The sequence below is a fragment of the Macaca nemestrina genome, chromosome 1 (assembly GCF_043159975.1).
Source record: "Macaca nemestrina isolate mMacNem1 chromosome 1, mMacNem.hap1, whole genome shotgun sequence".
Taxonomy (NCBI): Eukaryota; Metazoa; Chordata; class Mammalia; order Primates; family Cercopithecidae; genus Macaca; species Macaca nemestrina.
In genome coordinates, this window is record NC_092125.1 from 194,324,157 (window position 1) to 194,351,618 (window position 27,462).

The window sequence follows — 27,462 nt, forward strand, 5'->3', positions numbered from 1 at the left end:
AAAGATAAAGAAACAGGACTTTGTGTGCTCACCTGGCATTAGGGCCAGCACTGTGCTGCAGTTGTGAAGATGGCCACTGGGTTGGGGGGTTGTTCTGCACCGAATGGCCCAGACTCCCTGTCAGTGGCTGCTTGTTGCAGCCAGTAGGCCTGAGTTGACCACCCTTATTTATGCTCCTGATCTGCAGCCTTGAATGCATCCTTGGCTGTGGGAGGCAACCAGGCCAGAAGACGACCTTGGTAGCTGAGCACTGACCCCTCATCAGCTGTGTGTCCATACGACCTCCTCCCTTTCTGAGGCCTTCTCTATGTGATGTCATTTGGTGGCTGTCTGGGTGGCTAAAGTTACTAGAAGTCTGGCCACCAGGAAGGCCATGACTGTCATACTTTGTGCTTTGCTGCATAAAATGGGAGTCTCATCACGCTCCTCAGGCCTACTCTGCACACCTGATGGGCACGGCAGCATTTGTGTCTTGAAAACATGCATTTCACAAACTCCTAGCACACCCAAACCATGCCAGGTTACACACTGGGCACTGAAGAGACCACACATTTGTCAGTTTCTTTTTTGTTTTGTTTTTTTTTTTTTTTTTGAGACAGAGTCTTGCTCTGTCGCCCAGGCTGGAGTGCAGTGGCCGGATCTCGGCTCACTGCAAGCTCCGCCTCCTGGGTTCACGCCATTCTCCTGCCTCAGCCTCCCGAGTAGCTGGGACTACAGGCGCCCGCCACCTCACCCGGCTAATTTTTTTTTTTTTTTTGTCTTTTTTTAGTAGAGACGGGGTTTCACTGTGTTAGCCAGGATGGTCTTGATCTCCTGACCTCATGATCCGCCCGCCTCGGCCTCCCAAAGTGCTGGGATTACAGGCGTGAGCCACCGCGCCCGGCCACGTTTGTCAGTTTCAAAAACTCTACTGCCCAGTATTGGAAGAAGAGAGCTGTTAAATCAGGGCCTGCAGTGGCAGATAGGCCCCAAGTCCTATGGCAGCTGGGGACTCAGGCCATGTCTCAAGCTTGGGAGAAGGTCATGGGGGCAGACGGGTTCTCTGGGTTGGAAGAGCCTCTGGAATGAAAGAGTCCTATGTCCTCATGTCGCAGGTGAGAAACTGAAGTGTGAATAAGAAAGGGAACACCAAGTCAGTGCCTGAGTTGGAACTAGAATACCTGTCTCCTGACACTCAGGCCATTGCCTCTTCCAATCCCTGCTAGCTGAGCTTGAAGTCCTAGACTAATGGGGAACTCACCATCTTCCAGACAGCCTGGGCCCACCCTTTATGTACATGGGAAGGTCTCTTCCTCTGTGCTTGCACGCGGAGGCCCTCCCTGGTCCAGGTGGAGGGGCTCCTCTCCCACAGCGTGGCCCCAGGCTCCACCCCTGCTGCCAGACCAGCTCTCCCCAGGCCCCTCCCTGGGAGTGCAGCATGTGAACTCCAGAGAGGCGCATCCTTGGGCACATGGGGAGGTGGAGCCACCCCGCCGGGCTGTGCCTGTGGATGGGGTGGACCCAGGATCTGCTTTTAATGACACGGTTTGGGCAGCTGGACTCTGTCTATTCCAGCAGGTAAATTACAGGCTTAGCAAGTCAGAAATCAAATAAACACTCCAACTCCCAGTGGCTGCTCCAAGGAGAACAGGGGTTTCCGGGAACAACAGAGGCTGAGACAAACCTCCCCACCCAACTCAGCCTAATTACTGCCTGTCACTCCCTGGGACAGGGAACTTTTCTTTGACTCACAGGCCCAAGACAGGACAGCGCTGGTGGGCACCCAAGGTGACGCCAATTTTGGTGGCCAGCTTGTTTGTAACTTGTAGACACAAGCAAACACTGGCAGTCCCCACCCTTGCCCCATGCCCGGCCAGAGACCGCCAGTCACCCTGCTCTGGATGGAATGGATTGCTCTGCAGTGGGGCAGGAGCAGGAACTGAGGTCTCATTGACAATGCCTGGTGGTGGCTGTCTGCAGTTCTGTGCTGAGGCCCGAGGCCCTGTCCAGGTTCAGTGGAAAAGGTACATAGGTTGATTACTGACGTGAGCCATGGGCAAGGGGAGTAGGCTGCGGGGGCATCTGCTCTCTGCCAGCCTAGACCACACATTGGAGCTACTGGTCTTGTCTCTGTCTCAGTGCTGAGCCCCAAATAGGTCAGTGTGGTAGAGATGGTGGAGGGAACTGGAAGCCCACAGGATTCTTTGCTCCTCTGGGAGTCATACCTCTTTCCTAGGCAGGAAACGGGGCAGGCCCAGGGCAAGGGAACATACATGACATAAAATATCCCCAGTGGCCAGGCACGGTGGCTCACGCCTGTAATCCCAACACTTTGGGAGCCCAGGCGGACGGATCACTTGAGGTCAGGAGTTCAAGACCAGCGTGGCCAATATGGTAAAACCCTATCTCTACTAAAAATACAAAAATGAGCCGGGCATGGTGGCGGGCTCCTGTAATTCCAGCTACTCAGGAGGCTGAGGCACGAGAATTGCTTGAACCTGGGAGGCAGAGGTTGCAGTGAGCCGGGATTGCACCACTGTACCCCAGCCTGGGCAACAGAGTGAGACTCCGTCTCCAAAAAAAAAAAAAAATCCCCAGTGGCTTTGTGGAGATGTCCAGCTTATTCTTTTTCTAATATGCTAACTGCACCCTGGACCAAATGAGAAGAATCCCAGAACACACTGCTGAGAACATGAGCGTGTCCAATTATGCCCAGAAATGGCCAGTATCGTACCTGGGAAGGGGCAGAGCCCTTCTCCCCACACCTAAACCCTCTGGTGAATGGAGAAAAGCTCGGGTCAGCCAACCTCAGACCATCCAGGGCCAGCCACAGTCTGACAGGTCCTAAGATAGGACTTCTGTGCTGACTCCAAACAGTGCAGTCAGCACGGGCTCTGAAGCTGCCGTGTGCCTTAGGCCACCAAAGTGTTGGACAGGGTGACAGCCACAAACCCCAGGGGAGGGGCACAGAGGGACATAGAAAGGACCAGAAGCAGCCTGACAGGAAGTAGGCACAGAGAGTGAGGGCCCCTGACACTCCTGCTTGAGCTGTGACAGCATTTAAGGGTTTTCTGCCTCTGCGGGGCCCGATCCGGATGAGAAGGGCGGCTGCAGCAGGGCCGGGCAGGCGGGTGGGCTCAGTGGCAGCCGCAGGCCTTGACCACCATGTTGCGGTGCTTGCGCAGGATGACGTTGTTGCTGCTGTCATAGTAGAGCACAGAGGTGGCGCTTAGCTTGGTGGGCGCGCAGCATGCCTTGGGGACCACGTCTGGCTTCATCAGGTGCACCTGGCCAGGGAGGGGGGTACAGGCAGGGGCATAAGCCCAGTAGCCTCCTCCGAGGACCCACCCAGTCCTGCCCCAGCTCCACCTGCTCCCCGCCCTGGCCATCTCCAAGCCACATGGGAGCAGCACAATAATAAGAAATATTAACAGGAATAAGAGCAGCCTTGAGGGCTCTGGGGGCAGGAGCCGTAGTGACCTGCAGTGCCCAGGGAGGGACACATGGCAGCCCTGGGGGGTGGGGCAAGTGGGCAGGGCACTAATGAGGGGCCTCAAGTCCCAGGCCAAGGGCTTAGACTTCCTTCTGGGGATAATGGGAAGGAGAACCTCATGGCCAGGTTTGTGCCTTAGTGAGGTCCCCAAGGGGGAGCCTGGAAGGACCACTTTTTTCTTTTGGCCCTTCGGACCCCCAGAGGCTCTGCCTCCCCACACCCCAGCCTCCCTCCCCAGGCTCTGGGAGGCCAAGCCTTAGCCCCTCTCCTGTGCTGCTCCTTCCCCCAGAGACCCGCATCTGCCCTCAGCACTTCAGGGCCCTGCATGTGCCCGCACCTCTCCACTCCCCGGGCTCAGCTTGGACCTCTCTTCTGAACATCAGACTTGCGGATCCTGCTCCCCTCTCCGCTTCTGCACTTGGGGTCTAATGGGGCCTCAGCAGAACACGAGTTCCTCCTGCCCTTACATCATAGCCCCCACCCGGGAGGCCTCCTGGATGACTCCTCTCGCCTTCTCCCTTCCCTGGGAGCAGCCCCTGGCTCAACCTCCACCTCCATGCTGCCTCGGACCACCTGCCCCGTCCAGCTGCCATCACCTGCCAGGTGACCACAGCAGCCCTCACTCGTCCCCTGCTCCTCTGCCTTCCACTACCCCCACCATCAGCCTCCCTAAGCCAGAAAGGTCGTTCTGGAGGGTGACGCGGACCAGGTCACTGCTTTGTTAAACACCTCTGACAGCCTGTCGGGTTGCTTGGAATAAAATCCACCCTCATTCCCAGGGACCCCCAGGTCCTAGGGGAGACAGCCCTGCCTACTCCCGGCATCACCTCCCTCCGCTCTCCTCGCCTTCACTGCACTCAGCCCCTCCTCCCTGCTAACCCTGAACTTGGGGCCAACTTGCTACTGTCTTAGGGCCTTGCAGTTGCTCCTTCTGATGGAACATTCCTCCTCCAGCTGCTGACGTGCCCCTCGTGCGGAGAGGCTGGGCCCAGTCTCACTCCACTGATGGCGCAGCCGCTCTGCTCTTCCTCACAGGAGGCGTCAGCTCCATGGTTGGTTTGCTTCTGTGCCTGCTGACAGCCTCCCCTAGAGCACAGCGCCTGTCTGTTTGCTGCCCAGCAGGCTGTGAGCACTCACTTTAGTTGAGCCCCTGAGGGGCCAGGGTAGAGAGGATGGAGTCTGGGAGCTGCAGGTGCAGTCACCTTCCCGTGTGCCTCCCACACATGCAGCTGTGAGAACCACACAGCATAAAGGGTGGCTGGGCTGGGCCGCCCCACGCGTCCTCATCACCCCTGGGCCTTTCCAAGGAGGTGGCTCCAGGTATCCAGCAAATGCCATTTGACTGCCCAGAAAGGAAGCATTATCATAGGCTCAGAGCAGCTTTTGGTAATTTCTTTCCTCTCACACCAAGGCATTGCATGCACACGTGTGTGTGTGTGTGTGTGTGTGTGTGTGTGTGTGTGTGTGTGTGTGTTTTAATTTTTATTTTAGAGACAGGGTTTCGCCATGTTGCCCAGGCTTGTCTCGAACTTCTGGGCTCATGTGCTGCGATTACAGGATAAGCCACCACACCTGATCAAGGCATCACCGTTGAACCTCCTAAGAGGAAGACATAAGGCTGTGGAATACCAGGAACTGGAATTCTAGGTAAAAAGTTCTAGAAGGAAGCCTCGGTGCCAGAATCTGCAAACACACAGAGCACTCCGCAGTGAGCAGCACCAGTGATCCCATCAGAAGCCTGCTTTCATCTTTGAAGGTTGCCCCAGACAATAAGGCATCAAAAGCCAGGGGATCCAGAGAAAACACAAATGACCAAGAGAGAAACTGGGGGAAAAGCCAAAAGGTTGAGAGCCAAACCGTCTAGATGCTTCCTGCCTGCAGTGTGGCACAGGTGGGTGTGTGCACACACACGTCCCGCACACTGTACGCACATATCATAGGGGGACAGACCTGCTAGTGTACTCAGGGGCCCGTGTGTTAAGATCACACAGCCCCCACACAGTCTATTTCGTGTGCTGTGCCTCTGTCTGGGCACCACACGCAGGTGCGTTAAATGTCCCACAGGAGCATGTGCGATGCATAGAACAGGCACGTGTATACGACTGTTCAGTGTCAGTGTGGAGTGTATCCGTGTTCGGGTGTGAGTCTATGTGTGCTAGTGTGGTTGTATGAGGACCAGTTCCTGCAGAGCTGTGGGAAGTTAGCAACGTTACTGACTGTGCAGAGAAAGCTCCCTGAGACATGGAGCAGGTGGCCTTGCTATCCTCCCGGCTGGCTGGACCAGACCCCTCTCTGCAGGGCCCCCCACCCCAGGGGGCTGGGCAGGATGGACATGGTACTGACCAGGGACTGCAGGATGGCGTGGTTGGTGGCGTTCATGCAGGAGTCCAGCGGGAAGGAGCACTCCCCCTCACAGTAATAGGCTGAGTAGCCTTGGGGGGCGATGACCCAGTCCTAGGGGACATGGGAGAAGGTGAGTCCCATCCATGTGCCCCTCCCTGAGCCTCAGGGCTCAAACCCACCCTCCACCCCTGCAGGGCAGTCTCCCCCAAGAGGCTTGAATCCACCCAGGAGCCCCCAGCAGACAAGGCTGGGCAGGAGCTCAGGCGCAACACCCCCCATCCTCACTCTGCGTCTTCTCCCCAGCCAGCCCTCCCTGCCCACGCCTCCCAGAGCTGCAGTCACAGCCCATGCAGGGAGGTCTCAGTTACCCTGTGGCAATGCTGACGGCTTAGTTGATTCAGTCTTCATTTTCATGGTTAAAAAAAAACCCTTTCTCACCATATTCTTACTTTAGAAAACTTGGAAAACACAGAAGAAAAAAATACCTAAGAAAATTGAAGTCACTCATGATTCTATGTCCTCCCTACAGATTCACTTCTGATCTACAGGTGGTGATTGTCATTTCAGAAACAAGGAGAGTCAGCAATTACCAGCCAGCCAAGGTCCTGGAAGCTGACGTAGAGCTCGTGCCGACGGCAGACCTGCCGCCCGTGGGAGCCGTGGACGTCATCTGCAGGGACAGAAGGGCAAGGTCTTTTCTGGGGTTCCTGCTCTGTGCAGCTACTACAGGGTACCAGGGTGGGAGATGCCCTGATGAGCACATTTGTCAAATGAATGACAGGAAACCATTTGGTCTCATAAAGCCCATCCCTGAAACTCTGCTTGTACCGTGACCCAGCTGAAGAGCCTGCCATGGCTCCCGACGGCTAGAGTGACACTGTGCTCAGCACTCCCCTGTCCTTCAGCCTGTGAGCGTCTGGACGCGCCAGTAAACAGCCCAGCAGGACCCTTGGCCATCCTGTGCCGCCTCCTCTCTAGAGACCCCTGTGACTCCAGCCCACCGTCTGCTGCCACACCCATTCCTCAGGTTCAAGTGGCTCATGACCAGGCCAGTCAGGGGCCGACTCCCTGGGAAGGAGGGCACAGGGTCGGGTCAGGCCTGTCCCTGATCCTGAAGGGCTTGGCCCAGTTGGGGAGAAAACTTCACATAAGCAGCCGAGGATGCTGCGGGGTGCCCAGGCACAACCGCGGGTCACGAGGGGCTGCGGCTCCCAGGGAAGGGGCAGCTCATTCTGATGGAGGCTCCTGGGAAAGACCTGGAGGAGCCAGGGGGAGAGAGGGGGGCCTTCTGGGTGGCAGGGACAGCCAGGACAGGCCTCTGGAGTGCCGGTCGCCAGGGTGCATCAGGGCAAAAGATGGGGTCAGGAAAGGTGGCTGGAGAGTGGCCGTCAGCTTGAACCGACCTGAGCCTGAGGGCTCTGGGCCACCACTTGGTTCTCACCCTGCCTCTCTCAACTGGAAGCCCGCAGGGCCTCGGCCCCACCCCGCCCAGCCCTCACCAAAGATCCCTGGGAGTCGGTTGGCCTGCGGCAGCTCGTTGGTTTTCTTCGGCTGCCTCCTTCTCAGTGGCCTCACTGCCCGAGGGGTGCGGATGGGACTCGGACTGGCCCTGAAGAAAGTAACCACGAAAGGCTGTCGGGAGCGCGGGGCCCGTTGACCCAGCAGGCCGGCCAGGCCAGGATCCACGCTGTGCCCTGCAGCAGAAAGGAGAGAGGGGTCACTCGCGGGCAGTGGCCCTGCAGCGGACACAGCAGGGATCTCTCTGCCGGGGCCTGGGCAGGTCCAGGAGCGTGAAGGCTGAGGACCCGAGGGTCCCTGCTGAGCCTCAGTTTCCACATCTGAAGCCTGGAGTCCTTGGTCCAGCCCCAGCCAGTCCACATCTCTCAAGTTTGAAGATTTTTCCCATGGATCACCTCATTGGGTCCTTACAGTAATCCTGCAGCTCCTTCTTCACAGGAGACGCAGAGTCCTACTGCCAGTGACTTTGAGAACCAGCGCTCCCACCTCAGTCCAAGGACCCCGAGGCCTGTGTTCTGTCTTCCATCCCGCACTTTCTGGGGTGTGAATGTCGAATTTATCACCGAGACAGCTTGTGGCAGCATCTGCCAAGTTTAGTGAGTGCTTCTCTGCTGGGCACAGCCCAAGAGCAGGGCATTAACTGTCTCCCTGATGCCCATAAGGGAGATGCCAGGCAGAGCAGAGACATTGGAACCAAGTCCCAGAGCCCAGGTTTCAGCCTGCGGCAGTCCCATTCCAGACCCCAAGTTCTTATGCACGAGCTGGGTTTATGGAGAAAAAAGAAAAGGCTGAAGCAGAGATCTGACCTGGGCCTCAGCCCCAGGAGGAGTGAAGCCTGTAAACAGGGGATTGTCCCCCACAGCCGCTTCCAGACTGAGGATGCCACTAAAAACATGATAACTAACCCTTCACCAATAAAACTGCATCCTCCTGTACTTGTTTGGATTTCAATAACCTTTCTATTGTAAAAGCAGTTAACCACGATAAAGTTTTGAGAAAAAAATACCATTTTAAAGCCCTTCCAACTCCCATACATTTTCATTTTTCTGGGCTATTCTGTCAGTTTAAGTTTTACACAGTTGTCAGCCCAGCAAAGACGTCCTCATTTTTTTTTTTCAGCTTTCCAGTCGCCAGGTATGGCGGCTCACACCTGGAATCCCAGCACTTTGGGAAGCTGAGGCTGGAGGATGGCTTCAGCACCGGAGTTCGAAGCCCTGGAGCTCGTCATCAGATAACGCAGGTTATTTCCTGCTTTTCACGATAAAGATGGGAGTGCAATGGAGCCTCTTCACTCTGTGCATGGGTGAAATTTCCTGATACTGAATTGCAGAAGCATGATTACCAGTTCATTTTCTTGTCTCTTTAAACATTGCCAGTTCTTCAGTTTACACAAAAGCACATTTCACCTCTACTTTACAAGCACAGATGTACACATGTATGTACACACATGCATATATGTGGGTCTGTATAAACACGCAGAGGCACATACACTTAGACACTACACATACAGATGTATTTATTCCTACATACTTCTCCAGTACACCCTGCAGGTCAAGGACAATGCCTGCCCCACCCTTAGTCCCACTCAAAGGTCAGCCCTTAAGCAGCTGTGCCTCAGTCCCGGTGTCCACTGGCCAGTTGATTGAACCACCAGTGAATCCAGAGACCAACCTTTGACCTGTGACGTCATCTGCCACAAACAGGAGTGTGGACAAGAGCTGCTGAGACAGGGAGGCTGTGAGCTGCAGGCACTGACAGCAAGGAGGCCCAGAGAGAAGCCACTGGGCAGAGCTTGGTTCACGGTGAGTCAAGGTTATGGGGAAGCAGCAGAAATACAAGGACCAGAGCCAGGGTGCAGAGGAAAAGGCAAGACAGGTCACAACGAGGAGAGAACAGAGCAGCCTGTGTGGGGTGGTGAGGGTCACCAGCCTGGGCACTGGAGTGTCACTCTGCGGACTGGCTGACACATGGGGACAACCTGGGGCCCAGGGCAGCCCTCCAGGCTGCATGTGTGGCTCTGTCCTGCGATTCCCTGGGGAGCCCTGGCAGCGTTGGGGCCAGAGGGGCCATCAGTCCTGCATGCTTTGCTCACTATTTGCTTCTGTGCAGCTGTGTTCAAGGGTCTTACGGGGGTCTCCCAGACACAGGATAGAATGTCACATTAGATCAGTTACACCACAGACCCTCACAGAGCCCCTGTGAGCCAGGCCTGGCTTGGGTGCTGGGAACCCCTCTGTAGGTCTCACAGGCCAGGTGAGCCTGACTGGGGACTCCAAGTAGCTAATCCCAGGTTCCCATTTTACAGAAGCAGAAACTAAGGCCCAGAGAGAGCAGCAACTGTTCAGGGTCCCAGACCAAGGTGGGTCAGAGCCAGGATTATCATATACTTTCCAAGCAAATTGCAGGGGCCTGGCTGGGTGTGGCTCGGGGAGATGGGGGTGGCAAAAGGGGACTAACAGCAGGTCTAGGTTCAGAGCCCTGCATCTGGCAGGCCTGGAGAAGCTCCCCCACCCTACTCCTCTCCTTCCTTTTAGTGCTTGAGGAACACAGTGAGGAGCTGATCTGTTTTCCTGTTGTTTTTAATTAAAGTCGCAGCTCTCTGGAGGAGCACAGTCCACCTAGGGAGGAAAGTCGGAGGCCAGCAGCAAACGCCTCCCAGCGCTGGGTAAATGCATTCCTGCGGTAACCGACGTCCCCTGGGGAACCCGGTGGGACCCCCTGAGGAGTGCACCCCCCCAGATCCGGGTCCCATCAGGGTGCCACATGCTGCATGGGCCTGAGGTTCCGGCACACAGCAAAGGCACACCCCGTGCTCTTTCTAACGTCGTCCACGGTCAGGCCCTCCCAGAGCTCCGTCAGCGTCAACCCTCTCTTCCTGTGCACGTCAAACACGGCCTTCTCGGTGATGATGCGGTCCACGCACTGCTTCCCGGTCAGTGGCATGGTGCATTTCTCCATGATCTTAGGGATGTTGTCCTTTGTGCAGTGCTCCATGGTGACCACCACTCTGGTCTTCGGACTGGACACCAAGTCCATGGCACCGCCATGCCTTTCACCTTCTTGCCAGGGATCATCCAGTTTGCCAGGTCGCCGTATCTGGAAACCTGCATGGCTCCGAGCATGGTTAGGTGGAGGTGTCCCCCTCGGATCATGGCGAAGGAGTCGTCGCTGGCGAAGAAGCAGCCCCCGGGAAGCACCGTGACGGTCTGTTTGCCTGCATTGATGACGTCGGCATCCACCTCATCTTCCGTGGGAAACGGGCCCAGGCCCAGGATCCCGTTCTCGCTGTGAAGATGCACGGTCATGCTGGGGCTGATGAAGTTGCTGGCCAGCAGGGGGATGCCTATGCCCAGATTGGCGTACATGCCGTCCTCAAATTCCAGAGCTGCGCGTCTGATGATGCGCGTCCTGGCTTCCTTTCTTTTCGCCGTCTCCATTTTCCTCTTTCCTGATGTCAAGCGCTCAATTCGTTTCTCGTATTTCTACCCCTTTATCACACGATCTACATAAATGTTTGGAACGTGGATGTCTTCTGGGGGAAAAGTCCCCACGTCCACGATCTCTTCCACCTCCACCGCCGTGACGTCTGCAGCTTTGCACATGGGCACGTTGAAATTGCGGGCGCTTCCCCTGAAAACCATGTTTCCTGCCCGGTCGGCCTTCCACCCTTTCACCAGGGCGAAGTCCACCCGGATGGCGCGCTCCAAAAGGAAGTGGTCGCCTTGGAACTCCCTCACCTCTCGGGGCTGGCTCATGATCGCCAGGTGGCCGTCCGGGATGTAGCGGATGGGGGCGCCCCCTTCCTGGACCAGGGTCCCGTAGCCCGTGGGGGTGTAGAAGGCGGGTACCCCGGCGCCCCCCGCGCGGATGCGCTCGGCCAGGGTGCCTTGGGGCGTGAGCTCCAGCTCCAGCTCTCCTGCCAGGTACTGGCTCTCGCACAGCGTGTTCTCGCCCACGTAGGAACAGACGATGCGGCGGACCTGCCTGGAGGCCATCAGGAGGCCCAGGCCGAAGTCCTCCACGCCCACGTTGCTGCTGACCACCTGCAAGTCCTTCACGCCGGTCCTGAGCAGCGCGGCGATCAGGTTCTCGGGGATCCCGCAGAGCCCGAAGCCCCCGACCATGATGGTCGCCCCGTCAGAGATGTCCTTCACCATCTCCACCGGGTCCGTGTAGAACTTGGCGCGGGGCCGGGGCTGGTGGCAGAGAGGCGAGCGCAGCCCTGGGACAGCGCGAGCCCTGAGCAGCCCCGCCGGCGGGGACCCCGCGCCCGAGCGCCGACGCCAGGAGCCGCAGCGCCGCCATGGTCGGCGCGGGTCAGAGGCCAGGAGAGGCGGTGTGCGCCCCGCGTGCGCCCCGGGGTCCCGCGTCACAGAGCAGGGAGGGCGCCCGCGCCCTGACGCACTCCCGCCCAGCAGGTCTCCCCCGCCAGGCGCAGGCTCTAGGCCAGGCCCGCGACCCACCACAGGGAGGGGGCCGCTCCTCCGCTCCGCCCTGGGCTGGGGAGGAGCCCTCGTGTCAGTCCTCCGTGTCCAGCGCACAGGCCCCGGGCGCAGGACAGAGTTGAGGTCAGGCTCCGCGTGGAGGGCATCAGCCAAATCCCCTCCTGCCCCAGTGGAGCCTCAGGCACAAACTCCAACCGCCCCGCCCAAGCTTCCCCGCTCATTAGAGACACCAAATATCTAATGAGCAGGCACTGCTGGGTGAGACCGACGGTCATGACCACCCTCACTGGGCATCACTCTGTGCCAAGCACCCTCCTTTAATCCTGTGACAACACGGAGAGTGAGTGCCCCCCCCCCACTACAGCCCCCCAGAGCTCAGGTTCAGCCCTCACTGTGAGCGTGGGGACACTATCCCTCACCTTCATCGGGAAGGGTCCTCGCTCTGAAGAGGCTCCAGCCTTGTCCTCTGCATCCCCCTGCCCTCTCCACCTCCCCCACTCCAGCTCCCTGCTCCAACTTGTGCGGAATTTTGCAGTTTTCTTCCCTCTGCAGAGAATCACTCCATCACCACAGCAGGGTGCAGGCGTCTCCTCACCTGTAAAGGACCTGCCTTGTCCCGGGTTCTCTCCAGCCTCAGCCCATGTCTCTGCTCCCCTTCCCCAGCAAAGGTTCTGGAAAGAGCTGTCTCCTGCCTCCACTGCCTGTCTCCCTCCACCTCCCCAGTCAGACCCACACTCCACGGAGATTTGGGCCATCAACAACCTCTGTGATGGCAAAACCCTCGGTCACTCCTCTGTTCTTGCCTTCAGTGCCCACAGCTGGACACAAACGACAAACCCTTGCTTCTGGAAACACTTGACTCTGGCATCTTGGTCACCTCGTCCTCCAGGTGTGCTGCTCCCTCCCTGGCTGGTCTCTGTGGGCTCGCTGTGGCCCCTCCTTGTGAGGTCTCTGGATGTTGGAGGTCCCACTGCTCTGGGCCAGGCCCTCTTTCTTCTCCATCACTACCTCCTTCCCTAGATGATCTGGTCCCACCCCATGCTTTAAATCCACTTACATGCCAGCACTTCCCTCGCCTGGGTCTTCACGCTCACCTGTCCCTGGAATGGCATTTCCATGAGGACCAGTGAGCTCAGTAACATCCCAGGGGGCTCAGTAATATTCCAGCCAAAAAAGAACCCTTGGCCACACAACTCAAATGTGCCCTTCATCTATCTTTCCCCCAAAAGAGAAATCTATTGAAAAAAATCCACTGGTTCCATCCACACATCATTCAGGCTTCCTCCTGTTCCCTCACCTCCTCGCCAGCTATAAGCATGTCCTGACACTGAAATCGACTCATCTTTCTCCATCTCCACTGCTACCAACAGGCCGCTCACAGCGCCCACCTGCACCACTGTGGGGCCCCCACGAGTCTCTGTGACTTCACTCTTGTCCCTCTCAGTCTGCTCTCCCCACTGAAGTCAGGGGGTTCCTTATTTTATGCATATATTTAGTAAAGTTTTAATTTTACAACAGTTAATAGTTACATAAAAATTTGCAAAGGTAGTACAGAGGCTGAGGTGGGAGGATCGGTGGAGCCCAGGAGCTGGAGGTTACCGTGAGCTGCGATTGCGCCACTGCACTCCACCCTGAGCAACAGAGCCAAACCCTGTCTCAAAGAAAAAAAAAACCACACAAGGAGTTCCCATATACCTGGACCCAGTTTCCCCTGGGAAATGTTAATAGTTTAAACTAGTAGGGTACCTTTCTCATAACTAATGGACCAGTACTGATATCTTATTATTAAGTAAACACCATGATTGATCTGGATTTCCTAACCTTCCCCTAATGCCCTTTTGCTGGTCCAGGATTCCACCCAGGACCCCACATGCACTGAGCTGGTCGTCTTAGGTGCCTCTGGGCTCTTCCAATTTCCCAACCTTCCTCTTTTTTTTGATGAGCTTGGCGGTTTTGAGAAGTGTTTGCCAGGTATTCTGCGGAACGCCTTTCTCTTTGGGTTTGATGGTCTTCTTGTGGTTGGACTGGGGTTTCGGGTTCACAGCGGGGGGGCCTCTGAAGCTCAGTGGTCTGCTCCTTCCCTTACACCCAGTGCACATGCCAGCCCCGTGCCGGTCACTGCAGTGGGGCTTCCTCACCTGGCTGAGGCGCTGCGCGTCAGGTACCCCACGCCCTGTCCACAGGGCACTTTCAGGAAGCAAGTCATTGTGCGGCCCACGGAAGGGGTGGGGAGCTCTGCTCCACCCTGAGAGGGGGGCATCTCAGAGGGTTCTCTTTTAAAACCTGAAACAGATCCTGTCGTCCACCACTGCTACTAAATAAAATCAACGACGCTAAGAACCTCACCGCCTGGCCCTGGTTCACCCTGACTCAGAATGGCCCCTGGGACCCCCGCCCTCACCGCTGCTCCATGGCGCCCCCTTGCCGGGCCTCAAACACGCCCATCTCATGCCCACTTTGGCCTTTGTCTTCCTACTGCCTGGCATAAAAGAGGCTCTCCCCAATTTCACCTGTGGAATGAACGAGGGCATGAATCCCCATCCTACAGAAGAGAAGACAGGGTCTGGAAAGGTAAGTCCCAGCCAAGGTCACTGAGGCAGGGTACTGCCGAGCTGGGCTTCAAACCCAGCCTCCTGGCCTCAGTGTCTGAGGATACAGCCACTTCCCCTCCTTCCCTTCCGAGGACAGAAACTCCCAGGGTGGAGGCTGCTCCGTGGAAGGAACTGCCTGATTCCTGGGAAGCAGAGGGAGAGGAGGGAGCGCCCCCACTGGGCCAGACCTTGTGCCTTGGACCTCAGTGACCCTTGCAGCGGGCACAGCTGGTGAGGCCGGGAGCCCAGGGCCACAGGAAGCTGCTACTGCTGCCTGTGCTGGCACAGAGAAGCCCCAGGGGCTGCTCCCACAGAGCCCCCAGCCTCACCGTCCTCAGTCTCCACATAGAGGCGGAGTCCCAGGTCCTTGTGACGCTTCAGCAACCAGCGGTCACTGGCTGCTGTGACGTCCAGCACCAGCCAGCCCTCGTCCCCAGCTCGGAGCGTCTGAAGATCCAAAAAGAACAAGTCAGACTCCCTGTGGACACGAAAGAACAATTAACCGGCGGCCGGCACAGCTGCCTCTGTGTCTCCAGGACCCGCTGGGGGCCGTCACCGGGGCATCTCCTACCTGACTCTGCCTGTGCCCCTTCTGAGCCTCATCTCACCGCCTCAGCCCACAGAGGTGTACACATGAGGAAACTGAGGCTCAGTGGTTCAATGAGCTGTTCAAGTCCCCATAGCCAGGATGGCAGGGCAGGGACTTGAAGGCAGGACTGTCACTGGGGCTCTTCCCGCAGTGCAGGGGGCTCGGGCCAAGCATCTTTCCCGTCTTTGAGGGTCTCTTTCGGGTCCTCTGGGAAGTGTTCCACCAACCCCCACTCCCTGCTGGGTTGCCTTGACCATGAGACTGTGAGGCGGGCAGGGGCAGGGGCACCTGGGCCAAGGGGAAGGCACCTGTTGGCCTGCTCCTGGACCACCTGGAACATGCTGACGTGGAGGGTCCTGTTGAGCAGGTGGATGCTGGGCACCTTGTAAATCCGGAACTCCGCAGCTGTGACCGCCTCCCCATCCGGGATCTGAGTCAGGTCAAAGCGGAACTCCTTCCAGTGGGGCTCCCGGTGGCCCAGGGCATGATCTCGCTCCACTAGAAGACAAAGCAGAGCTGGGCTGGCGCTCGGAATGGCTCGGACTTTGGAGTGGGCAGAGCTGGTGTGAGCCACCGCCCCCAGCCACCCACCACTCAAGGTGGAGCGGACCCAGGGAGGCCTGGCGGGGCCGGTTTCCTTTTGTGCAAACGTTTGTTCCAGGCTTGGTCCCAGGGAGCAGACAGGGCTGAGAGGCCCTGCAGCCAGGCTCAGCCTGAGCCCTGCACCTGGCTAGTGCTCAACAGACCCCAGGCTCCAAACCCCAAACTCCCATTGCGCCCCTTCTCGGTCTGGCTGGTCCTGGGACCCGGAGATGAGACAGAGGAGGGAGCCTCCTCTGGGAGCTTCCAGGCTAAAGGGAAGATGGACATTGGACCCAAGGCAGAAAAGGGCCCCGGCCCTGCAGGGAAACCTGGTAGACAGGGACAAAACCGACATCACTGACGGCATCTCGGGGGACACGAGCCATCCAGAGCCTGCCCACTGCCTGGATGGGAGGTGTGGCAGGGGAGGGCTCAGGGCTGACAGCTGAGCTGGGCTGAGGCATGAGTGCAAATCTGCCATGGGTCAGGGAGACGGGCCCTGCAGGGGCCGGCCAGCCAGGGCAGAGGGCCAGAGCAGAGGGGCCTGAGGGCAGGGCAGGGAAAGCAAGCACCAGGAAACAGCAGAGGGCAGGAGACTGATGTTTCCTTTCTGGAACAAGGTGGAGGAGGAAGGAGGGAAACGTGGAAAGGAACAAGAAAAACCAGGGCAGGAGTGACAACTCCCGGAGAGGTCAGTCAGGTGCTGGGGAAGTCGGAGGGTCTCACTGGGTGATGGGATCTGAGCAGGTGGCATCTGAACTGGCTTTGAAGGGTAGGATGGGGTCTTGGTAGGTGGAGAAGGTGGCGAGGAGGGTGCTCTAGGGAGAGGGGACCTCACATGCGCAGGGGTGGAGGCGCCCACAGGTCGGCAATGCTGGGGACAGCACATGAGCTCTGCTGCGGCCTGCCTGCTGAGGGTGCCAATCCCGGGCCAGGAGCCTGGGCTGCGCTTCTGGCCAGTGGGGAGCACAGGGGATGGGGGCAGCAGGGGGGCGGCGTGAGGGGCGGGGAATTAGAAGACACGGTGGAGGCGGTGGAGGCAAGGGTAGAGGCCAGGCTGGAGGTGAGATGGGCGGCAGGGCCCCGTGGCGGGGGCTGGCCTGACAGTCAAACAAATGCCACAGTTGCGGAATAAAGCCCACATTTCCCCAGGTGTCCGGAAATACCCGGGACGCTATATTTAGAGCAGTCTCACTTTAGCCTCCTGTCCCTCTCAAACTCTAGAAATCTGTGTTTCCGGAAAGCAGGGGTGGGAGCCGCCCAGTGCCTTCCCCAAAACCCAACACTGAGATTTCAATGATATGTTTGTGAGTCTTTTTAAAAATTCTCTCTGGTTACTGGGCTCAGTGACCACAGTCAGGTTTGGAAAAGCACCAGGCTGTGCGGGCCGAGGCGGATGTGGGGAGCACTTCCTGTCCTTGCGGTGGGGACCTGGTCCAGCCATGGGCAGGCGAACAGCTGTGTGGGGCGGGGGATGGGGCCAGAAATGTGTGGGCAGGAGGTGGCCGCTCATCCCAGCCCAGGACGGAGAAGAAAAGAACTTGCCTTGTTCCACAGCACCTGAGGGTGCTGGGCACGCCACAAAAGCCCGCCTGAGAGCCGGGCTGCTCAGGTGCCGTGACGCAGGCGACGATCTCTCTCCGTAGGCAGAGATCACTGATGGCAGAGTTCTGGACCTCCTCCCATGAATATCTATGTACGTGTGCTCTCTTCCCTAACACACTCACACAACATGACTTGGGTGACAATTTCAGTGGGTTCAGGATCTGCAGACCCTGCTGTGTTACATGGCTGGGTAAGAATCCCCCATTTGCAAGACGAAATCAGTCCACGCTGTTGGCTGTCACAGGGCATGCAACAGTGACGAGCAGCTCACTCGCGGCTTCTCCTGTCCACTTTCAAAGCATGGCTGTGTGCTTGTGTCCCAGGGCACAGCAGGGCTGCCGGGTGGGTCCCTGGGGCTCACTGGTATCCCTGTCGGCAGGCCACATGCTGACTTCATGTGGGATCCGAGGACTGAGGGAACAGCCCACAAACCCATCAGCTCTGTGGGGACGCCCGTGCTCTGTGGCCTCCCTCCCTGCCTGACCTGGGGGTCTACCCAGGCTGACTCAAGAGTTTTGTTCAACTGAACCGACCCGAGTTCCAAACTTCCCCGCTGTGGGCTTGTGAAATCGATAAACCACCCAGGAATTCCAGCACAGGAAACTGCCTCTCCTGGCTGTTCCAGGCAAGCCTGGAAGTTGGGAAATTTTTAGGAAAATAATGATTTTTATCAGAAACTGATAAAACTTCCTGGGGTGTGACACTGAAATAGGCATTACCGTGACCGGGTGAAGGGACTGCCCTTTCTTTGCTGGAGCTGTGTGGGTCTGCAGCTGGCCAGTGGTTGTACCTTTGGATAGAAGAGATATTTCTCAAAAGCTGGGGCTGAGGAAGAGCATTTGTTGGGACCCAGATTTTCCCCTATGAAGGTTCGTGGGCAGATAGCCCCTGCTTTAGTGGCTAAGAGAGCATTGGAAGGGTAGATTCTCTGGCCAGTAGCTGGGTTCCTGGCCCCAGCCCTGACCGTGTGAGCAACCTGTGTGACCTCAGTCTCCTTGTCTGCAAAGTGGGGATTCTGTCCTTTCCACCCAGGGCTGTGAACAGGCAGGGGCCATGGGATAGGAAGGCAGCCATGGCTCTGGCGGTTAACAGCTACTTTTCCAACTTAAAGTATCAAAGTGACAAACATCCAACCAGGACCATCAGGAGGCCATGTCTGAAACTCAGCGGCCATGGGGGGGAAAGGGAGATGTTCAGTTTTCTCTTTTTCTTTTCCTTTTTGAGACGGAATCTCACTCTGTCGCCCAGGCTGGAGTGCAGCGGCACTATCTCAGCTCACTGCAAGCTCCGCCTCCCGGGTTCACGCCATTCTCCTGCCTCAGGCTCCCGAGTAGCTGGGACTACAGCTGCCTGCCACCACGCCTAGCTAATTTTTTGTATTTTTAGTAAAGACGGGGTTTCACCGTGTTAGCCAGGATGTTCTTGATCTCCTGACCTCGTGATCCGCCCGTCTCGGCCTCCCAAAGTGCTGGGATTACAGGCGTGAGCCATTGCGCCTGGCCAGTTTTCTTTTTTTCTAAATAAAAGTGTGGAATGAGAGGAAATACACCATGGAAATCTAGCAGTTCAACTTCCAGGTGCTTCCTTTTCACCTGCCTGACCTTTGTCAAGGCACTTAACCTTCTGGGCTCAGTGTCCACGCCTGCAAAATAACACTTTGAAACAGGGTCAAATGAAAATGATGAAGAGCAAGGTTTGTTGACTGTAACCAGTTCTTGGTTTCAGTCCAGCAAATGCTTCTCCCACACTATTCGGGAACATTTCCTTGTCAGTGAATGCCCAGCCCCCACCTTCCCATAGAATCAAGGTCTGGAATCTCCCAAAGATGCCTGGCTGAGCGGCCACACCTCAGCAATGCCACTGGGACGGTCCCCCAGTTCTGGCTCAGACAGAAAGTACCAAATACAATCTCCTCCCACGTTCCCACATGTGGAAACAGAACCCTGACTCCTCGCTGGGCTCCTTCTGCTACTGTGGACCACCTCCGTCTGATGCTGTGAAAAGGGGCATAAAAACCATGCTGGAATTGGCCAAAAGCGCTCGAGGCCTCTTGACAGGCCCTCAATACACAGCATGAAATGCCTGCTGCTGCCTCCCAGCGGCTGCTGATTTGAGGGTCCACGGAGGGAATTCCTGGGAAAGGCCTAGGTCTGTACAACGTGATTTCTTGGGTTTTCCCAGTAAAATTCTGCTGCCAGTTGTAGGGTTGGGAAGCTCATTCCAGGGCTCCCTGTCAGATTCAGATAGGCTGGGAGGCCCGTGCGGGAGATGCTGTCTGTCAGGCCAATGTCCTGATCCCAGTCATCTGAGATACATCCTGCCAGGAATCCCCTCTCCATGGTGGCCCCAGGAGGAGCCACTGATGTGTGGAGCAAGGTTTCTGGGCAGCACATTTATTTCCCCTATCGGCAAAATCTGGGACAGGGATCCTATTTTTGAGCATCCCATAATTTCACTTTTGGGCATGAAGGAGGAGGTTCTGTCTTTGTTGCCTTCTCATGATCTGAAGGCTTTATAAGAACACTGACTTTTCCTCATTCATTTTTCCTGGTCACAGCCAGGAATATGAATTAATTCATTATTCAGTACATTTTAAAGCAGTACTAATGGTGCACAAGTCATTATTTAGGTGCAGGAGACACTGCGGTAAGCAAGGTGGGGCAGCTCCTGTCCCCATGGGGTTTACAGGCTTGCAGGGAAGTAAGATAACAAACATGAAAGTTAACAAACAAGATCAGCCTATGTGCTAAGTGCTAGGAAGTACACAAAGATGGGGGGACTGGGAATAACGCAGGGAGTGTGGGGGCTGCCTTATTTATGTTTTTAACTGGATTTTGAAATACTTTAGGATTATTTACATCTAAAGAGAAATGGCATGAACAGTGCAGACTTTCCATTCTTTCCCTGATAGCTTCCCCTAATGATAGCTTCTTACATAACCAATCTGTAGTATAAGAAAATCAGGAAATTGGGGGGATGGGTACGGTGGCTCACGCCTGTAATCCCAGCACGTTGGGAGGCTGAGGAGGGTGGATCATGAGGTCAGGAGTTCAAGAGCAGCCCAGCCAAGATGGTGAAACCCTGTCTCCACTAAAAATACAAAAATTGGCTGGGTGTGGTGGTAGGTGCCTGTAATCCCAGCTACTCGGGAGGCTGAGGCACAGAACTGCTTGAACCTGGGAGGTGGAGGTTGCAGTGAGCTGAGATCGCACCACTGCACTCTAGCCTGGGTGACAGAGTGAGACTCCATTTCAAAAAAAACAAAAAAAAAAAAAAATAGGAAATTGATACTGTTAACTAAATCCAGACTTTTCTCTAATTTTACCAACTGTCCTACTAATATCTTTTTCTGCCAAGGATTCAATCTAGGATCCCATGTTATTGATACATTAATACCTTTAGTGTCATTTCCCCTGGGGCCCCTCTGATGTGACTATTCCTCAGTCTTTCCTTCCCTTTCAACCTTGACACTGTATTTCTTTTTTTTTTTTGAGACATGGTTTTGCTCTGTCACCCAGACTGGAGTGCAGTGGCACAGTCACAGCTCGCTGCAGCCTCAACCACCTGGGCTCAGGTGATCCTCACAGTTCAGCCTCTAGGGTAGCAGGGACCACAGGTATACCCCATCATGCCCAGCTAAGTTTTTAAAAAATTGTTTATTGAGACAAGGGCTCACTATGTTGCCCAGGCTGGTCTTGAACTCCTGGGCTCAAGCAGTCCTCTTGCCTTGGCCTCCCAGAGTGCTGGGATTACAGGCATGAGCCACCATACCCAGCCTTGATACTTTTGAAGAGTGCTGGTCAGTTATTTGTAGCACGCCCCTCAATTTGGGTTTGTCACATGTTTTCTCAAGTTTGAATTAAGTTATGGATTTTGGAGAATACCACAGAAGTGTGTGGGGGAAAGAGAGATCAGACTGTTCCTGTGTCTATATAGAAAAAGGAAGATATAAGAAACTCCATTTTGATCCGTACTAGGAAAAATCCTTCTGCTTTGAGATGCTGTTAATCTGTAACCCTAGCCCCAACCCTATGCTTGCAGAAACATGTGCTGTATTGACTCAAGATTTAATGGATTTAGGGCTGTGCAGGATGTGCTTTGTTAAAAATGTGTTTGTAGGCAGTACACTTGGTAAAAGTGATCCCCATTCTCCAGTCCTGAGTACCCAGGGACACAACGCACTGCGGAAGGCCCCAGGGACCTCTGCCCAAGAAAGCCTGGGCATCGTCCAAGGTTCCCCCTACTGAGACAGCCTGAAATATGGCCTTGTGGGAAGGGAAAGACCTGACCATCCCCCAGGCTGACACCCATAAAGGGTCTGTGCTGAGGAGGATTAGTGAAAAGAGGAAGACCTCTTTGAAGTTGAGATAAGAGGAAGGCATCTGTCTCCTGCTTGTCCCTGGGATTGGAATGTCTCGGTGTAAAACCCAATTGTACATTCTATTTACTGAGATAGGAGAAAATCACCTTATGGCTGGAGGTGAGACATGCTGGCAGCAATACCGCTCTTTACTGCATTGGGGCGTTTATGTAAAGTCAAACATAAATCTGGCCTATGTGCACATCAAGGCACAGCACCTTTCCTTAAACTTATTTATGACACAGAGTCCTTTGCTCACATGTTTTCCTGCTGACCCTCTCCCCACCATTACCCCATAGTCCTGCCACATTTCCTTCACCAAGATGGTAGAGATAGTGATCAATAAATACTGACGGAACCAGTGCCGGTGCGGGTCCACCGTATGCTCAGCTCTGGTCCCCTGGGCCCACTTTTCTTCCTCTGTACTTTGTCTCTGTGTCTTATTTCTCAGTCTCTCATCTCCACCTTTTGAGAAATACCCACAGGTGTGGAGGGGCAGGCCCCCTTCATCTGGCGCCCAACATGGGGCTTGAACCCGCGACCCTGAGATTAAGAGTCTCATGCTATACCGACTGAACATGCTGGCGGCAATACTGCTCTTTACTGCATTGAGATGTTTGTGTAAAGTCAAACATAAATCTGGCCTACGTGCACATCAAGGCACAGCACCTTTCCTTAAACTTATTTATGACACAGAGTCCTTTGCTCACATGTTTTCCTGCTGATCCTCTCCCCGTCATTACCCTAAAGTCCTGCCACATCCCCCTCACCGAGATGGTAGAGATAGTGATCAATAAATACTGAGGGAACTCAGAGACCAGTGCCGGTGCGGGTCCTGTGTATGCTGAGTACCGGTCCCCTCAGCCCATTTTCTTCCTCTATACTTTGTCTCTCTGTGTCTTATTTCTTTTCTCAGTCTCTCGTCTCTACCTTTCAAGAAATACCCACAGGTGTGGAGGCACAGGCCCCCTTCAAAGTGATATGCCCTTCTCAGAGCATCAAATGGGACAATATATACCAATCTGTCTTATTACTAGTGGCATGAACTTTGATTCCCTGGTTACTGTGGTGTCTGCCAGGTTTCTCCACTGTAATGTCACGATTTTTCATTTTGTAAATAATAAATATCATGAGGAAAATACTTTTTTTGTTTTGTTTTGTTTGGTTTTTTGAGACAGAGTCTCACTCTGTCGCCCAGGCTGGAGTCCAGTGGTGTGATTGTGGCTTACTGCAGCCACAACCTCCCAGACTCAAGTGATCCTCCCATCTCAGCCTCCTGAGCAGTTAAGACTATAAGCAGGCCAGGCGCAGTGGTCCCTGCCTATAATCCCAGCACTTTGGGAGGCTGAGGCAGGTGGATCACGAGGTCAGGAGATTGAGACCATACTGGCCAACATGGTGAAACCTCATCTCTACTAAAAACAAGAAATTAGCCAGGTGTGGTGGCACATGACTGTAGTCCCAGCTACTCAGGAGGCTGAGGCAGGGGAATCGCTTGAACCTGGGAGGTGGAGGTTGCAGTGACCCAAGATTGCACCACTGCATTCCAGCCTGGGATACAGAAAGAGACTCTGTTTAAAAAAAAAAAAAAAAAAAGACTGTAAGCGCAGTACCACCATGCCTGGCCTGCCTAATTTATTTTTTTGTAGAGATGAACTCTCACTATGTTGCCCAGGCTGCTCTTGAACTCCTGGCTCACCTTGCTGGGATCATAGACATGGGCCAATAGTGATTTTCTTTCTTTTTCATTTTTTGAGACAGGGTCTCACTTGGTCACCTACGCTGCAGTGCAGTGATGCAACCTCAACCTCCCAGGGCTTAAGGGATCCTCCCACCTCAGCCTGTCGAGTAGCTGGGACTACAGTCATGCACTACCACACCTAGCTAATTTTTTGTATTTTTTGTAGAGATGGGGTCTTGCTGTTTTGTCCAGGCTGGAATAGTGATTTTCTATTTCCTTCTTTCCTTGTACATGTATTAATTGGAATTCTTTTTAAGGGAAGATTTGTTCTTTCTTCTACATTTATTTATTTATTTAAATATTTATTTTAAGACAGAGTCTTGCTCTGTTGCCCAGGCTGGAGTGCAATGGCATGATCTCGGCTCACTGCAACCTCTGCTTCCCAGGTTCAAGTTATTCTCCTGCCTCAGCCTCCTGAGTAGTTGGGACTACAGGTGTGCACCACTATGCCTGGCTAATTTTGTATTTTTTTCAGTAGAGACAAGATTTAACCATATTGGTCAGGCTGGTCTCGAATTCCTGACCTCAGGTGATCTGCCCACCTTGGCCTCCCAAAGTGCTGGGATTACAGGTGTGAGCCACTGTGCCCAGCCTAATTATTTATTTATATCATTATGGATTCAAAGGTGTTTATTTTATTCTATGGGCTATATCCCATACTGTTGTTATTTATTTCATTGCTCAAATTGTTCTACTTTTGGCCACTGGCAGCTCCTTCAGGTTGGCTCCTGTGTCCTTCTGACCACCCCCACCATCCTTTTTTGAGCACTTCTAACTGGCACCACAAGATGCTCTAGGTGCATCCTGGGAGTTCCCATCCCCACCCCTGGAATCAGCCATTTCTGCAAGGAGTTCTGTTTTGTTTTGTTTTGCTTTTAGGAGAGATATTTAGAAACCAAGATTTGGGCACTGGGCTGCTCACTGTCCTGGAGTGTCAATACTTTTAGGCCCTTTTAGTGGACAAAGCTAGGATATATATGTGTGTACATTAATGTGTGCAAAAACACACATCTGTATCTGTTTTTATAAATATATTTTGTAAATATCTGAGGTCATACTGACATCTCCAATTCCAGTCCAGTGCGGGGTTTCCTTTTCTTTACTTTTTCTTTTTTTTGAGACAGAGTCTCACTTTGTTGGCCAGACTGGAGTGCAGTGGCGCGATCTCAGCTCGCTGCAACCTCTGCTGCCTGCATTCAAGCGATTCTCCTGTGTCAGCCTCCCGAGTAGCTGGGATTACAAGTGCCTGTCACTGAGCCCGGCTAACTTTTGTATTTTTAGTAGAGACAGGGTTTCACCATCTTGGCCAGGCTGGTCTTGAACTCCTGACCTTGTGATCCACCCGCTTCGGCCTCCCAAAGTGCTGGGATTACAGATGTGAGCCACTACACCCGGCCCAGTGTGGGGTTTCTTTAGATGTGATGTTTGAGAAGGCCTCATGAGTAAGATACTCTAAGATCAGACCTGAACACTTCTGGGCATTGCTGGCAGGAATGCAAAGTGGCACAATCCCTAGGGTGGGAAATCTGGCAATAATCTAGCAAAATGATACATGCTGTGACTCAGAAACTGTACTTCTAAGAAAATGTCCCAGCTGGCTGTGATGGCTTACGCCTGTAACCCCATCACTTTGGGAGGCCAAGGCAGGAGGACCACTTGAGGGCAGGAGTTCAAGATCAGTCTGGGGCAACGCAGGGAGACCCTGTCTCTAGAAAATTTTTTAAAATTAGCCAGGCATCGGGGCCGGGTGCGGTGGCTCAAGCCTGTAATCCCAGCACTTTGGGAGGCCGAGACGGGCGGATCACGAGGTCAGGAGATCGAGACCATCCTGGCTAACACGGTGAAACCCCGTCTCTATTAAGAAATACAAAAAACTAGCCGGGCGAGGTGGCGGGCGCCTGTAGTCCCAGCTACTCGGGAGGCTGAGGCCGGAGAATGGCGTAAACCCAGGAGGCGGAGCTTGCAGTGAGCTGAGATCCGGCCACTGCACTCCAGCCTGGGTGACAGAGCGAGACTCCGTCTCAAAAAAAAAAAAAAAAAAAAAAAAAAAAAAAAGATTAGCCAGGCATCAGAGGTTGCAGTGAGCTGAGATCACGTCACTGCACTTTAGCTCTTTGTTTTGAGGCAGAGTGAGAAGAGACCCTGTCTCAAAACAAAACAAACCAACAAAATTAGCCAGGCACGATGGCACTTTGCCTATAGTCTATTCAGGAGGCTGAGGTAGGAGGACGGCTTGAGCCTGGGAGGTTGAGACTGCAGTGAGCTGTGATTGCACCATGGCACTCCAGGGTGAGACTCTGTCTCAAAAAAAGAAAAAGAAAAAAGCAAGGTGAACAGTACAGATAATATACCCCTTGCTACAGTTTGGATGTGGTCTATCCCCGACAAAACTCACAATGAAATTTAATCCCCAGTGTGGCTGTGATGGGAGGTGGTACCTAGTGGGAGGTGTCTGGGTCATGGGGGTGAATCCCTCATAGACTAATGCCATGGTGGAGGGGGCCAGTGGGTGAGTTCTCCCTCTCAGGGGAATGGATTAGTTCCCTAGACGGGGGAGGCTGTTAAAAAGTCTGGCTTGCTCTCTTGCTTCCTCTCACCACTTGCTCTCTTTGCACACACCCACTGTCCTGCCACTTTCTGCCATGAGTTGAAGTAGCCTGAGGCTCTCACCAGATGCAGCTGCCTAGCCTTGAGCCTTTCAGCCAGTAGCCGCATTTCGGCTGGGCACGGTGACTTATACCTGTAATCCCAGCACTTTGGAAGGCTGAGGTGGGTGGATCACCTGAGGTCAGGAGGTCAAGATCAGCCTGGCCAATGTGGTAAAATCCCATCTCTACTAAAAATACAAAAAATTAGCCAGGTGTGGTGGCAGGCACCTGTAGTCCTAGCTACTTGGGAGGCGGAGGCAGGAGAACTCCTTGAACCCAGGAGGTAGAGGTTGCAGTGAGCTGAAATTGTACCATTGCACTCCAGCCAGGGTGACAGAGCAAGACTCTGTCTCAAAAATAAAATAAAATAAAATAAACCTCTCTTTTTTTTTTTGTAAATTACTCAGTCTTAGGGAGTCTGTTACAGCAACACAAGACAGAATAAGACAACCTTGTATCTAATAAAGGGTGAGCCCATCATCATCACCACCATCAAACACGGGTCACCTTGAACAGGTTTCTCAGTTGTGGCACCACTGACGATGTGGGCCGGATAATTCTTTGTTGTAGGGGCTCTTTTGTGTGCTGCAGGATGTTTAGCAGCATCCCTGGCCTCCGCCCCTTAGCCGACAGCAGCACTCCCTTCCCCTCTTCATTTACACAACTCAAAATGTCTCCAGATATTGTCAAATGTTTCCTGGGAGGCAAGATTGTCAGTAGTGGAGAAACTCTGCCTTTCAAAAGTGCTAGGGATCCATTCATTAGTCTAAAACCTGGGAAGTAAGGGGAAAATACCCTCGACTGTGGGAGAAGGAACCAGTCGTGTGAAGAGGAGGACGGCCTTCTAGGCAGAGGGAACAGTGGATACAAAGGCCCTGCATGTTCGAGAAACATCAAGGAGGCTGGTGTGGCTGGAATCTAGTGGTCAGGGGGCTGAAGTGTGTGAGAGGAGGTTGCAGTGACAGGCAAGGCCAGTCCATCTCCAAGAAATCCTGTTTCTAGCCTCCAAGAACTCAGCACAGTGATTCAAAGAGGCCCTGTGACCTGGGAAGAACTTTAAAACTTCAGTTGCTGCCAACCAATGTTGTGACAGTCCATGACCTTGGGAGGTGAGAAGTCACTTGGGCCACAGTGTGCCTGTAGAGCTTTCTGCAGCCAACAGGGACTGGTGACAGCCAGTTCCATTGAGACACACCGGCTGGGGGGCTTGGCTCAGAATCCAGGACAGACAACGCCACCCCACGGAGAGGCACATGGGAGGCAGAAAAGGTTGCTTCTGCACCACCTCACCATGGCTCTGGGAAAATAAACCATCAGAGAGCCCTCAGCCTCCGCCTCCAGCCTCGGATAAAGCAACCTCCGGATCCTGCTCTTCCAGGAAAGGCCACTGGGGGCAGGAGGTGGCCTTCACCGGGCATGGCCACCAGCCACTCCAGGCTAGGCCTCCAGATGCCAAACTCTGCGACCCTCAGCCCAGCATCAACAAGGGCTCTAGCTATTTTTGTGCCCTGGGTAATTCAGTCTCACCCAGACAACCTAAATCTGTCTTATTTCTGATCAAAAAGTGA

The 27,462-nt window shown here is 54.4% G+C and overlaps 2 protein-coding genes and 1 pseudogene across 15 annotated transcripts in view; 1 reads left to right on the plus strand and 2 right to left on the minus strand.

Moving 5' to 3' along the window:
* LOC105494781 (poly(A) binding protein cytoplasmic 4) overlaps window positions 1–5,363 on the plus strand; it is a 50,936-nt gene extending 45,573 nt beyond the window's left edge. For 7 of the 9 annotated variants that reach the window (XM_024796911.2, XM_024796910.2, XM_011763601.3 and 4 more), the window contains one exon: window positions 5,030–5,363. The gene's annotated coding sequence lies outside the window, so the exon portion shown is untranslated. Of the gene's footprint in view, window positions 1–3,761; window positions 4,525–5,029 lie in introns of all 9 variants that reach the window. The other 2 variants (XM_071095617.1, XM_071095625.1) reach the window with 2 other exon arrangements.
* Window positions 580–27,462, minus strand: part of LOC105494783 (bone morphogenetic protein 8B) — a 34,685-nt gene continuing 7,802 nt past the window's right edge. Inside the window, exons 2-8 of one of the 6 annotated variants that reach the window (XR_011622804.1) lie at window positions 15,267–15,456; window positions 14,699–14,847; window positions 7,315–7,509; window positions 6,406–6,485; window positions 5,816–5,926; window positions 1,241–3,266; window positions 580–1,102 (exon numbers count right to left, since the gene is read on the minus strand). Coding sequence is in view for 3 of the 6 variants with exons in the window: in XM_011763607.3 (XP_011761909.2) it covers window positions 3,117–3,266; window positions 5,816–5,926; window positions 6,406–6,485; window positions 7,315–7,509; window positions 14,699–14,847; window positions 15,267–15,456 (875 nt within the window). In the remaining 3 variants the exon portion in view is untranslated. Of the gene's footprint in view, window positions 3,267–4,426; window positions 4,559–5,023; window positions 5,156–5,815; window positions 5,927–6,300; window positions 6,486–7,314; window positions 7,510–14,698; window positions 14,848–15,266; window positions 15,457–27,462 lie in introns of those variants that run through there. The other 5 variants (XM_011763607.3, XR_011622805.1, XM_071095654.1 and 2 more) reach the window with 5 other exon arrangements.
* Window positions 7,695–11,653, minus strand: LOC105494782 (succinyl-CoA:3-ketoacid coenzyme A transferase 2, mitochondrial-like; annotated as a pseudogene).